Raw genomic sequence first — 12,500 nt, forward strand, 5'->3', positions numbered from 1 at the left:
CCTCAAGATGCTTTATTCCTCTGCACAACTTTATCATGTTCTGTGTTCCATAAAGATTTAGAGACATTGCATCCCTAAGTTTAAAAAAAGCAATTTAAATAATTTTAAAAGGAGAAATTTACACCCATATTCCAATACAAAAAGGTCTTGATCAATTTTGATCAGATTACCTGTTAAAATGAAAGTGGTAGTCACTGAGAGTGTACCACATGGTGAGAGGCTGACAGCTAGACTAAGTGAACAAAATAATGTATACAGAGGTTCAGTGACCAAACTGTTATTATTTATTTAACTGAAAGTTGTATGCATAACCTGGCATACTGATCTCAACAAATTAAAATTAATTACTGCATTTAACCACACCACTTACAGTACTTCTTTGAATAGCTACAGTCTATTAATTAAGGCATTGTATGGCAAATTAAGTATAGGATTTGGCTCCAACTCCTTTTTTCATTTTCCTGCACATAATGTAAGATTCCCATTTATCAATACTGGGCTTCTGATAGGATGTAGAAAAAAATGAAAGATTATGCAGAAATTAGTGGCCATATTATGCATAAACAAGAATTGATTATGAAGAAATTACACCAGATTATCTGGAAATTTAAACAATTATTTTAAATAACTAATTATATAATAAGGCCTGTCCAATGTATGTACATGTACATGTACAGTATATGCTTATGGTAAATCAGGACTCAAAATTGCCACCAACAGAGTCACATTTGTAACTGAATTGTGACTTTGTGATTAAAAAATATGAGGAGTCGCCAATTTGCGACCAGCTTTCACCATTGCAATATAAGAGTTAGAGTTGGCATTTTGCCACCCACCGAGCAGAGCCTCCTTTTGTCTTTTTCTTTACTGAGGAGGAGAAAAGGAGGCTCTGCCCGAATCGCGTCAACTCTTTGAAGCCAACGCAGCCCGAACTTCTGGGCTAGTCAATCTAGTTTTCTCGCGTCAAACCGGTTTTTCCAGTGCGAGCGTCCATTTAGTGACAAAACCGATGGTTATAATTGAGCCCGCTGTACCATAAAAAACCAAGATGGCGGCGAGATCTGGCATATTAGGCTTGGGGTCGAGACTGTATCCTGGCAACATGCAGCGCATATTCAATAAAGATCTTACTCGATTTATGCAGAGCCTTTCTCGAGAACGCCAAAATCGAGCAAGCAAAAGAAAGGCTCTGCTAGCAGGATGGCATTTTGCCGCAACTTTCGCTAAAAATAATAAATAATGCAATAAATTATTTCATTTTTCGTCATGAATTTTGTTTCAATTTGGAGATATGGAGCACAATTGTAATGTCATCGGACAGCAACCATTCCTTCAATCACTGACCATTTTCAGCGTTTTTTTTACACATATGTATCACGGGCTCCTATTTTCCCTATGATTTCAAATGATACAATTTAATTTGTTACCATAACTTGCCCCTAAATTTTAATCTTGTCGCAAAATTGCAACTCGTTAATTTTTAAAATTGCAAACTCAGGCTATTTGTATGTCCACTGGTTCTAATGCCCAGGCTTATTGCCGAAAAATATACGTGGAAAATGCTTACGACCTTTCATCTTGCAAACCAAATGGCATGTTTTCTTCAATGGATCTTCAATGTTCAGGAAAATAAGCGTTTCAAAACAGTCAATCTCCTTGGCTTTTAAGTTTACAAGCGAGGATGGTAAGCAGCTGCTTTATCACTAATATCAGGCATTTCTTCTGTTTATGGGGAAAATATCGTAATTATGCGGATTTTTGGGAATTATGCGGATCTGCATCACCGCATCCTGTCAGATGCCATGTCAAGACTACATGTAAATCAACAAAACTGAGGTGCTTTCCAGAGAAAGAATTCTCAGATAAGGTACTGTGCCCCAAGAAGGATCCATTCAGAGGCCATCCTACATGTAGACCATGAAAGACCATGTGACAGACTAGGGAGAAAATATGAAATTTTATCAAAGAATTGTGTGCGTGGCCGGAATTTATTGTAAGTTCAATTCTCAAATTTATCATAGGATTTTAGGTCTTTTAGATGCATTGGTTCCGTAGTTTTAAATTTCAATTATTTTGTACTTTGTAAGAATTTATCTAATTGAAATGCGCTTTTGATTATTCTAAACTTATAGAAAAAGCACAGTTATTATTATTATTATTATTATTATTATTATTACTTTTATTATTACTATTATTATCACTATTATTATCACTATTATTATCACTTTTATCATCACTTTTAATCCTTAGCTTGCTTGTTTAGTCTCTGAAGCACTGGGTCCAACCCATGGGCCTCAGGTACCAAAGAGTTTACTTCATTGACAGAACCTTTTTCAAGATGCAAGCTGATCTCAGCTTAATGACCCCAATTGCACCAATGACAACTGGTATCATCTCTGCTCCATTTTCCACAAGTCTTTATACTTAGAGAGATTCTCAACTACCTTAACGGAATGGATATTTCTGTCTCATGGGACTGCCATATCTATAATCTGACATTTTTTAATCGTCTTATCTCTGATTATGATATCTGGTTTATTATTTAGACTGCGTGCAACACTATAATATTATATCAAATGAACACCAAATTAAAAAGGATGTAACATACGTGTACTTACTTTAAATCCTCATCAAAGCGAACGGTAGCTGCTGAATGAAAGACAATTTCAACATTTTCCTGCAGCATTTCCCAATCCTCCTGAGATAATCCAAGATTTTCTTTGGCAATGTCCCCCTCAACTGGAACAATTTTACTTGTCCAGTCTTCTCCAATTTCTCTGACTTTATCAAAGACCTGTAAATTGACCAATGACATTAAAAACACTGACATGTCAATTATTGGTAATGACTAACAATCTTCTCTCAAGAAAGACAAAATACAACCTCTGGAGCTCTTAAGTTCGCAGGATACAGTGAAATTTAAGTTAGGGAAAAGAACTGAAAGGTACCCAAATTAAACAATTTGTCATTTTATTTTTATTTCAACTTTGCACCTTGCCATACATGTATATCACCCTGAATTCTTTGGTATCGTAGTCACATATTGGGTGCATTATATACAGTATATTGGTACCGATAGTGTGGAAGCCCTTATAACAGCCACTCAGTTACAATGGGCTGAACACGTGAGGAGGATGCCAGATGAGCGCATACCCACACTGCTGCTAAATGGAGAGCTGCAACATGGAAAAAGGAAACCTGGGGGACAAAGCTGAGATTCAAGGATGTATTAAAACAACACAGGAAGATGAGTGGAGTGGACGTTGCCCACTGGGAGGAACAGGCCCTGGACTGCTTAAATGGCGAACTGTACGTGGTGCACAACTCACGTACAGTGTACCAGACAGGGCTTGAAATTGTGGACCAATACAGTCGCATTTGCGACTGCATTTTTTTCCCTTGGTGACTAAAATATATGGAGAAGTCGCAAATTGCGACTTGCTTTCATCTTCGCTCTTTCAAAACAAAAGGGTAAGCAGTTGCCACATTGCTGCTCTTTTTACTAAAATAAATGAAGAAATGACAAAATTGTTTTGTTTCTCGCCGTGAGTTTTATTTCAATCTAAAGATAGCGTAATTGTAGCGTAATTTCGCTGCGATGTTACGTGCACAACTCCATTCCTTCGATATCATTTGCCATTTTCAGCAGTTTCTTTCAACACAAGTATTGTGGGCTCATATTTTGTTTTGCTACACCGCTGGTAACACAATGCAGCGAAACCATTTTGCCACTAAATTTTGCGAAATTGCGACTAAATTTTTGTATTTTGTCGCTTTATTGCAACTGGATTTTTTCGTTAATTTCAAGCCCTGCCAGAGTGGAAGAGAGCAGACGAAGTGGCTACGAAAAGGCACACATAAGAAGACACTGTGTTCCAGACCACAATAACTTTACTTGCAACAGCTGTGGATGCCGCTGCCAATCAAAGGTAGACCTAATGGCCAACAAACAAGCCTGCATGCCAAACATAACTGCCAAATGTAGCTAACTACCGGTACCCACATCTGCAAGTCATCAATATAATTGATGAATGACCAGTATAACAATCAAAAATCTTTTTTTTTCCTTTCGATTTCAATTTACATATGTTACCTCAACACCAAGTAACCCAAGTTTTAAGCATCTATTTCAAAAAGACACTTGTTTTTTTTTTTTTTAACTGATCCCCCATTGGATTGAGGAGACAATGACATCAAAGACTCACTACTTTAAGAATGCAAGGCTTTTGTACGCAACTGAATTAATAATTATGCAGCACAGGAGTTTCAGGATTTCAGATCATGTTTTCCATACATACACTGTAATAATCTGCATTTACACACTGAAATTTTAAGCTACATGTACTGAGTGAATGATGTCACTTTTCCCTAGATCCAACCCTCTGAGGTCAAGTCGGTCAGTTCTGAGAGCAAGTAATGGTGGACCCTGAAATCCAAAACTTAGAGTATTAAACACCCTTTGGACAAAAATTTAGCTCAAAAATTTTGCCAGGCAGGTGTTAAGCAAACACACTTTCAAAATCAGTTTGAAATCCCTCAGACTTAATAGTTGAAGTCCAAACCTACCACTGACTGCAACAGTTCTTCAATCCTTTGTTGTGGATTTACACCTCGTCTGGTTCTAGTCAAAAGATAGATCCTCTTTACAAGAGGGCATGCTCTCAAAAGCTTCTCAGTTAGGATTTTGCCAAGAAATCCTGTTCCACCAGTAATCAATACAGTCTTCTTGGCATAAAAGTCACCAATAGACAACAGTTCCCTGGCTTCAGCCATCGTACTTCAAATCACTTTTAAAGTTGAAATTCCTGTCCCTTGCACACTGTCTCTTAAAAAGTTAAACCTCGGTACCTTGGACAAAAAAAAAACCACTGGGATCATGTTATGTCTTCAACTGTGGGTCTCTAGTGGAGGGTCTGATCCATTATAAGGGCATTATCAATGCAATACAATGCCATGAGAAACTTGTGTCATGTGTAAACAAATCGATCACCAAGTCCAACCAACATAGAGGAATTAGGAACAATCCCTTTCAGATTAAATAAGGGACTCAACCATTTCAGTCCTAACAGTTTTAGAGAAGGACAATAAAGTTCAACCTTGAAATCAGAAGATCACAGGTACAGCTTCTGTTGGGATTGAGCACTCAGACATTTTTTCCAAGTCAGATTCCAAGTCATAACTGACACATATACGTACATCTCGTCAAAACATCTCGTCTTATTATCAGTGTACCAACCAGTGCCTTACTGAGTATTGAAACAGTGTTCCTTTGATCTTAATTGCAAACATGTTTAAGTTTCCCCCCTACCTACATGTATTTATTTTCCTAACAACTTTAGTTGAAGAAAATGCAGGAGCGTTGAAGGCCTGGTGGTGAAGTCGGTGAATGATGATGGAAAATCATGGAGAATCCGTACAAACTAAAGGCAAACAAATGCATGTTCATATACCTGTATGTACAGCAAGATGCAAAAGCTGACATATAGTAAAAATATTTTTTTACAACAAAAAGTCATGAGGCATGAACTTATTGAAATTCTATCTGATCGTTAAGTTATTCTGCCCTAAAAAAAATGCATGTTTCTCAAATAAGATGCGACCATTGCCAATGCCACGAATAAAATGGGAAATTTGTGTGGCTAGGTAAACATGTTGGAGAAGACAAAACAATGAATGCATTCATGAATGATAATGAAAACACACGAACTAGCCCTGAGAAATTGGAAGGATATAGGTTTATGGAGCAGCGCTTCGTTACATAACCGTTTTTTTTTTTAAACTCTTCATCACGGGCACAACTCGTGGAAGAAGCATGCATGCTCAACACATGAATCAGAAATAATTGAAGAATTTGTAGCGTATTTGCACAGCAAATGATCATTCCTTCGGTCCTAAGTTTGCAAACTCGTTAAGTGCAAACTGCTAATGAATAAACCTAAGTGAATTAGTAACGTCTTCTCATTTACCAGTACTCGCACCAGATTCCTAAAATAAATGCGAGTTTAAATTTTCCCGTTGCAGCACAACATCGTACATGTACATGCATGTGCTATTCTTTCAGCTCACCTGGAATCACTTGAAATTCGGGTGTAAGAGCCTGTTTTCGCATTCTACAGCTGGCAAAATAAGCCTCAGGTGTTTCAAACGCTCTGAGAAGACAGTACCGCGAAAAAGACAAACAGAAATCAAACCCAAAACATAGTTGCGAATGAAACGGTAACAAAATCCACCCCTTTTATCCCCACTTTTTATAGATTTTAACAGAACATGAGCCCACGAGCAATTCTCAGCGGTGCGTCTACCCCTGCCTGGGGACTGAACGCCATCACTTCCTATCGCTTTTCTTTGAGAGTTTTTCCTTTTGTGATCGATTAGCTCAAAGTGTTGATGTGAAATTTGATGTGTTGTTCTTTCACTTTTTTGTGGGATGTAGAACGAAGCTCCGCTTAGAACGCTCCCTCAAATGTTTAAGCCGTCTAGAGGAGCCGGTTTAGCTCTCCAAAATCATGGAATGGCTTATGGGGTGAGTTGGTCAACCGGGATATTTTCTGTTTGCATAAAATGTTACTGTGCTCCTGGTTATGTATGGATGCGGTTTATGTTAAGGAAACAAATTAACTGATTGTTTGGTCTTAAAAGTACACGTACTCTGGAAATAATCCTGTAATAAAGTAGTTTTCATCTTTGAGAAGGTAATGCGCGAATCTTATAAATGCAGTGTATTAAAATGATCATGACATTCATAAAAATATGGTTGTCTCCCGTTGTCATGATTTTGTTGGCTGTAATCTGTTTATAGAACTAATAAAGGTGAATCTCAATGCATTCCTTTTAAAAATTCGTCTAAATTGAATATGATCCCAGTTATGTCGAAAGAAACAATTTTATAGTCTCTTGCGACTTGATTCGTCATCAAATTGTGAGGGGATATTTACATTGTGTATTTTTTATGGAAAATTAATCAGGGCTGGTCTCTCGTAGCTTTTTATGGGGGCTTAAAAACTTACAAAGTTTACTAAACTTTAAGTTAAAAGGTATTTAGGGTCTTTACGGTATACCATTTTACAACACTTGGCTCAAGATTTAATTTTAGTGTATCAATTTATCTTTGAATACCTGCGGCGTTTTAATGTTTATACATATATTTTTACGGAAGTAATAGGAAAGGAATTCAAGTGGAATGGAATTCGACATACTTGTTTGTACAGCAAAGCCCTTCAGATTTATTCACATATATATCCACAATTATTTTGTTGGTAAATTATTTTTTTTTCTGTTGTAAAAGATGGCCAGCTGTTTAGAACTTTTTGTGGGTTCACAGAACTTTACACTGTATGTATCCAAATTTGATGTTGTACATTATTGATATTTGTCTCCAGGTGTTAATATTTTGAAAGCAATTTGATGGGAATACAGCTCAATATTTTCATGTAATTATGTACATGTGGCAATTATCACCTCTCCTGGTAGCCTAGAGGCTACAGTGTGAGCACCTACTGGACCCTCCTTGTGGGTCAGTGTAATTGCTTATAATGATAAAATTATGGAGGGGGGGAGGGGGAGGGGGGGGATCAGTGAATGTCAGTAAGTCCAGTACTCTGAATCAATCTATGCCCATCAATCATTGTTTTCATAAGGCCTCTGATTTTGGAAGTGTATTATTCACCATTTACCTGAATTTTTCTCTTTCTGACAATAGGAAGGGAAAGAAAAAAATTGTTGAACCGGAAATAAAAGAGGATAAACCATACATGGAAGAATGCTATGTTAACAGTTTTATCAGGGAAATGTCTGAGCTTAAGGAACTTGTGCCACTTCCCCCAAGCATTGATCTCAATGAGTGGATTGCTACAAATAGTATGTGCTGCTATATTCATGTACTCATTGATCTTAAAATTAAAAGTGCCATGTCAGCTATTATGGTCTTTATCTCTCTCTCTCTCTTGTACCTCATCTTGAAGTCGTGCCCCCCCGCCCCCCACCCCCCCAAAAGAAATTTTGACACAGTTACTGCCGAGAACATGATAGATTAGGAAGAGGTTTGTAATGTATCTACATGTACATTTTATCCGTTTATCTCATTCTTTAGACGTTCTCCCATGACCAGTGTCTTTATTTTTGTAAAATATTGTCTTTCTATTGAATACCGGTGATAATAAACAATAATAAGTCTTTTGATTCTAATGTACATTTAACCCATTCAGACCTCAAACGCACTAGAATCCCTCCCCACTAACTAGTAAAATCGTCTGGCATTAGACAGAGTAAAATCTATTAAGACTCACTCTCAGGGGTCAATGGGTTAAACCCACTGAAGCATATTTATTTTTATTTAGAGAGGAAGTAAACAATAATGTTAACAATGAACTTTATTAAGTGCCAAGTGACTTTTCATGGTAAGGCTAGAGCTAAATAAGGGTACCGACAGTACATTGAAATCAAATGAATCTAACTCAAATGAAATCAAACATTGGTTTCTGAGGAGATGGGAAAACCAGAGTACCCGAAGAAAAAAATCTCGGAGCAGGGAAAAGAACCAGTAAACTCAACCCACATGACTCTGAGTCTGGGAATCAAAACTGGACCTACCCATTACCCCCAGCCCATTGCTCCCTGAAACAAAAACTGTACAATTTAGTTTTTGTAAAGAAATTAAGATTACTGGTAATAAATTGTTATTTAGTAAAATCACTTTGAATTGTGTTTATTTGCTGCATCATAATGCCTGAACTTTTTTCTTGAACAGCTTTGGCTTTTTTCAACCAAGTTGACCTATTGTACGGGAGTGTGTGTGAGAAGTGTACTGTAACTGTCTGTCCAACTATGTCTGCTCCTGGAGCAATGTAAGTAATTTCTCCTTTGTCAAGCTTCCTAAATTTCAAGTTGATAAATCTTTCTGTGGCTCAATGCGGCTACACAGCCATTCTACGTCAACAAAAACTGTTGACAGTCGATGCTTTTCGTGTTCAGGTACGGTTTGGAAAATATATTTTTCTTGCATTTTTCACTGGTTTCAGTCCAGGTCCCCCATTTTCAAGACTTGAAATCAGATTTTCTCTATTTCTGGCTAAGGAGTTTAACTTGAAATTTAAATAGAATACATGTTAGGATTTTCAGAAAAAAACTAATCTCTTTTTCACTCATACACTGTAATATTTTGCAAGATAACACAGTGGATGAAAAAAGCAGAGTAAAACTCAAGTGTGTTGAAGTGTTTGTTATCATTCATACACAAGTTTACTTTTTGCTATTCTTAAATAAGTTGACCCACGTTGAGGTCATGAAAGGTCAACAATTATATAGTACTCTCTCTCTATCATAATCCTTGAAATACATTATACATGTACTAAATATGTGATATTAAAAACTGAGTAATGCACTTTTCTGCTTGGTTTCTTGTGTTCAGAGTTTATTTGTGGCATGACGACAAAGGGAAGAAAATTACAAAGACAAGTGTGTCTGCACCTCAGTATATTGACTATGTCATGACTTGCTGTCACAAGTATCTACATGACGACGCTGTATTTCCTACAAAATTTGGTAAGTCAAAAGGAAATGTTTCAAGTTATTAATTGCACGCTTAAATAACTCAAATACACACTGTAAAGTAACAAGAAGTATTCTCCTTGCCATTAAAGTGCTGGTAATCAGAATTTAAGGTGGCTCATACCAGTTTCAACAATATTTCAAGGTAATGTCTTCTTAGAATGGGTGACTCAACAACACTGTTTCACATACAAAATGCCAATAATTGCTGAAAAATATGCACTCATTAATGTGACATAATGGTTACCATGGCAACAAAAACCCTAAAAGAAAAACCACCCTATATTTTGTCTCTTAACGCTTGCATCTTAAAAACTTGGTAACCTACTGGAAAGTGACTGGGAGGTTGAGATAAACCCTCTTAAATTTTCCAATTGTGAAGGTGGCTATGAATCCATCCCAAAAAATTTTAGAGATATTTTATTTTCAGCAAGCTATCAGAAGTTACACTTAGATTCTTTCATGATAGACATGCACTTAGTTCAGTTAATTCAAAGAGCTCCTGCACATCTCTATCAGAAATAATGGTGTAGTCTTGCAGTATTTAGTGTAAGTTTAATCTAATTTAAGGGGGGGTCGCTCTTAACTACCGAACCGTTGCTAAGGACCCCTTTAAATAGTCATTGAATTTCTTTGACTCTGCAGTTATCCTTCTTTGCCAAGTGACTGTGTTCTTTTTAACATTCCTTTGTCTGGTTCAATGCACAACCATATTTGGTAAATCATGTGACCAAAACCGAAAATGCCTAAAAACTCAATGTGTTAACTAATTTTTAATGCAACAGTATGAGAACATTCTAACTTAAAATCTGTAGCATGGATTTTAGAAGAAATTATTTCTCAAAAATTATAACAAAAGTCATCATAAGGCCCTCCTTTGATACCCATTTTTTTAAAAATATCAGTGCCCTTTTTGTCAAAATAGAATTTCCATGCTCCTTTTAAAGAAAAATGATGGGAAGGTTCCCATCTGGTAAAAAAAACGCCTCTTCCTTTTATTTCCTGGGAGCCTTTACCTGTTTTTCACTGAAACGCACGGCAAAGGACCGGGACTAGTTGCACATTCCTTCTTCTGATTGAAGTGATGTCAGGTTTTTGAAACATTTACTTCAAAGAACCATCCATGCAACCTTTTTGTAGGGCTCTTGACTAAAAACCTTCCTTAACAACAAGCTAAAAAGTGTCTTTTAGTGTAATTAAGACATCTTGAACTATTTTTGAAAAAAACTATTAACTTTAGGCTAATAAGAGATTGTTATACACAGTGAAATCACCTTTGGCCCTTTTTTGTCTTGCAATGAACATTGCACTTGTCGTTCAATTTACACACATGTAAACAATATTATTATTCATCACATTGTGACAATGTCCAAATATGGTCATAGCAGGCGCAATAATTATTTGTCGTGTGTACTCAACAGATATTCTGCGATATGAAATTCTGTGTGTCGCGGAGAAAAATGGTAGTTTTTTCCGGCTTTTTTTTTCCAATAAATGTAGAAAATTGTGCTTTGTCATCAATGTGTTGAATAATAAAACAATTATCCTGCTCAATCTTGCGGAATATCGCCTGATTTTAGTATCAGGCGATATTCCGCAAGATTGAGCAGGATAATTGTTATGTGTCTGCAGCAATTTTATATCCTTAGGCCTTATTGGTGATAACAACAACTACACATGTATCTAGATAAGTGTCTAATGACAGGGAGTCATTGAAACGTCACTTTTGGCCAAACCTCATATGACTCAAAACTATCTAATTGATTCAAAAATAATAATGATAATGAAAAAATAATAAGGACAACATCAAATTCCTAATATATTTTCACGTAAGAAAGCCAAGCGCAAAAGTTGGACTTTTAATTGCGCAAGCAAGCAGCAACATATTCTGCATTCATGAGAAGGTAGGACGAATTCTCGAATTCACCTCTTTTTCCCAGAATGCACTGCGCCATTCTCTAGCTTTTACCACAATGCAATGCATTTGAGCAGATGTCGCCAAACACTCTGGAGATTGCTTAAGCACGAGGTGTAAGAGCAGGGCTCGACATTGCGACTCACTGGTCGCCAATGCGACCAAAAATCAAGCGTTGGCGACTAGATTTTTAGAGCTAGTCGCCAGTGGGCGACTAACCTTCACCTTTTTCCTTCATCCTTTTAACCTCAAAGGCAAATCAACCGTAGTTTTGGATAAAATGCACGATTTATGCGCACAGAAATAACAAAACAAACCCACGACTCTTCTGGCTCTTCGATCTCCATGTTTCATAATCGAGCGCCATGTTTGATTCAGCAGCTGGTATTGCGGGCGCATTAAACAACACGTGCAATCATTGAAGCGTGAAGTTCACAACGAAGCCTTCGCTTTTTAGCGCTGAAAATATGGAAAACTGGTGATTGTTTATGTTCAGGTTCGTCTATTTATGTAAGCTATAGACTCGATGTTACATGGAAACTTAACAAAAGCGGAGGAAGCACAGGAAACGTGACTAAAGCTGCTTTCACATTGATTATTTACCTCGTAATGCGTAATGATATGTTTTACGAGCCCTGGCTTCCTTTTAAGTTTTAGTATCTCAGTCTTAGAAGCTTAAGTGTACCTAAACTTAGGACTATGAAGAAGATTGCATGTGTACATGATCATCAGAAAAATGAAGAAAAAAATATCAGTGAAAAAAATGGCGACTAAAAGTTAAGATCTGGCGACCAAAATTTTTGGATCAGTCGCCAATTGGCGCCTTACTAAAAATGTTAATTTCGAGCCCTGAAGAGTGAAAACTCGTAACAATTCCTAGTCTAGATTTAGGGCGCTTTCCATTTGACAGAACTGACCGGTCAGACCGAGCATTTGGAAGGACTAACGCTACAACGCCTTCAAATTAACACACTTCGAGGATGATATATACTCCTCCAGAAGAATGCGAGGCGGAGCGATTATCATGCAAGAGTTCCTT

The 12,500-nt window shown here is 37.0% G+C and overlaps 2 protein-coding genes across 2 annotated transcripts in view; one reads left to right on the top strand and one right to left on the bottom strand.

Moving 5' to 3' along the window:
* Positions 1-6,251, bottom strand: part of LOC137970185 (fatty acyl-CoA reductase 1-like) — a 24,567-nt gene extending 18,316 nt beyond the window's left edge. The window contains exons 1-4 of the mRNA XM_068816704.1: positions 6,067-6,251; positions 4,567-4,848; positions 2,619-2,794; positions 2-74 (exon numbers count right to left, since the gene is read on the bottom strand). Coding sequence (XP_068672805.1) covers positions 2-74; positions 2,619-2,794; positions 4,567-4,773 — 456 coding nt within the window. The 5' untranslated portion in view covers positions 4,774-4,848; positions 6,067-6,251. The remainder of the gene's footprint in view (position 1; positions 75-2,618; positions 2,795-4,566; positions 4,849-6,066) is intronic.
* Positions 6,252-6,304: 53 nt separating this feature from the next.
* Positions 6,305-12,500, top strand: part of LOC137970196 (MOB kinase activator 2-like) — a 10,649-nt gene continuing 4,453 nt past the window's right edge. The window contains exons 1-4 of the mRNA XM_068816715.1: positions 6,305-6,523; positions 7,700-7,857; positions 8,747-8,843; positions 9,407-9,540. Coding sequence (XP_068672816.1) covers positions 6,507-6,523; positions 7,700-7,857; positions 8,747-8,843; positions 9,407-9,540 — 406 coding nt within the window. The 5' untranslated portion in view covers positions 6,305-6,506. The remainder of the gene's footprint in view (positions 6,524-7,699; positions 7,858-8,746; positions 8,844-9,406; positions 9,541-12,500) is intronic.

Source organism: Montipora foliosa, chromosome 9 (genome assembly GCF_036669935.1).
Source record: "Montipora foliosa isolate CH-2021 chromosome 9, ASM3666993v2, whole genome shotgun sequence".
Taxonomy (NCBI): Eukaryota; Metazoa; Cnidaria; class Anthozoa; order Scleractinia; family Acroporidae; genus Montipora; species Montipora foliosa.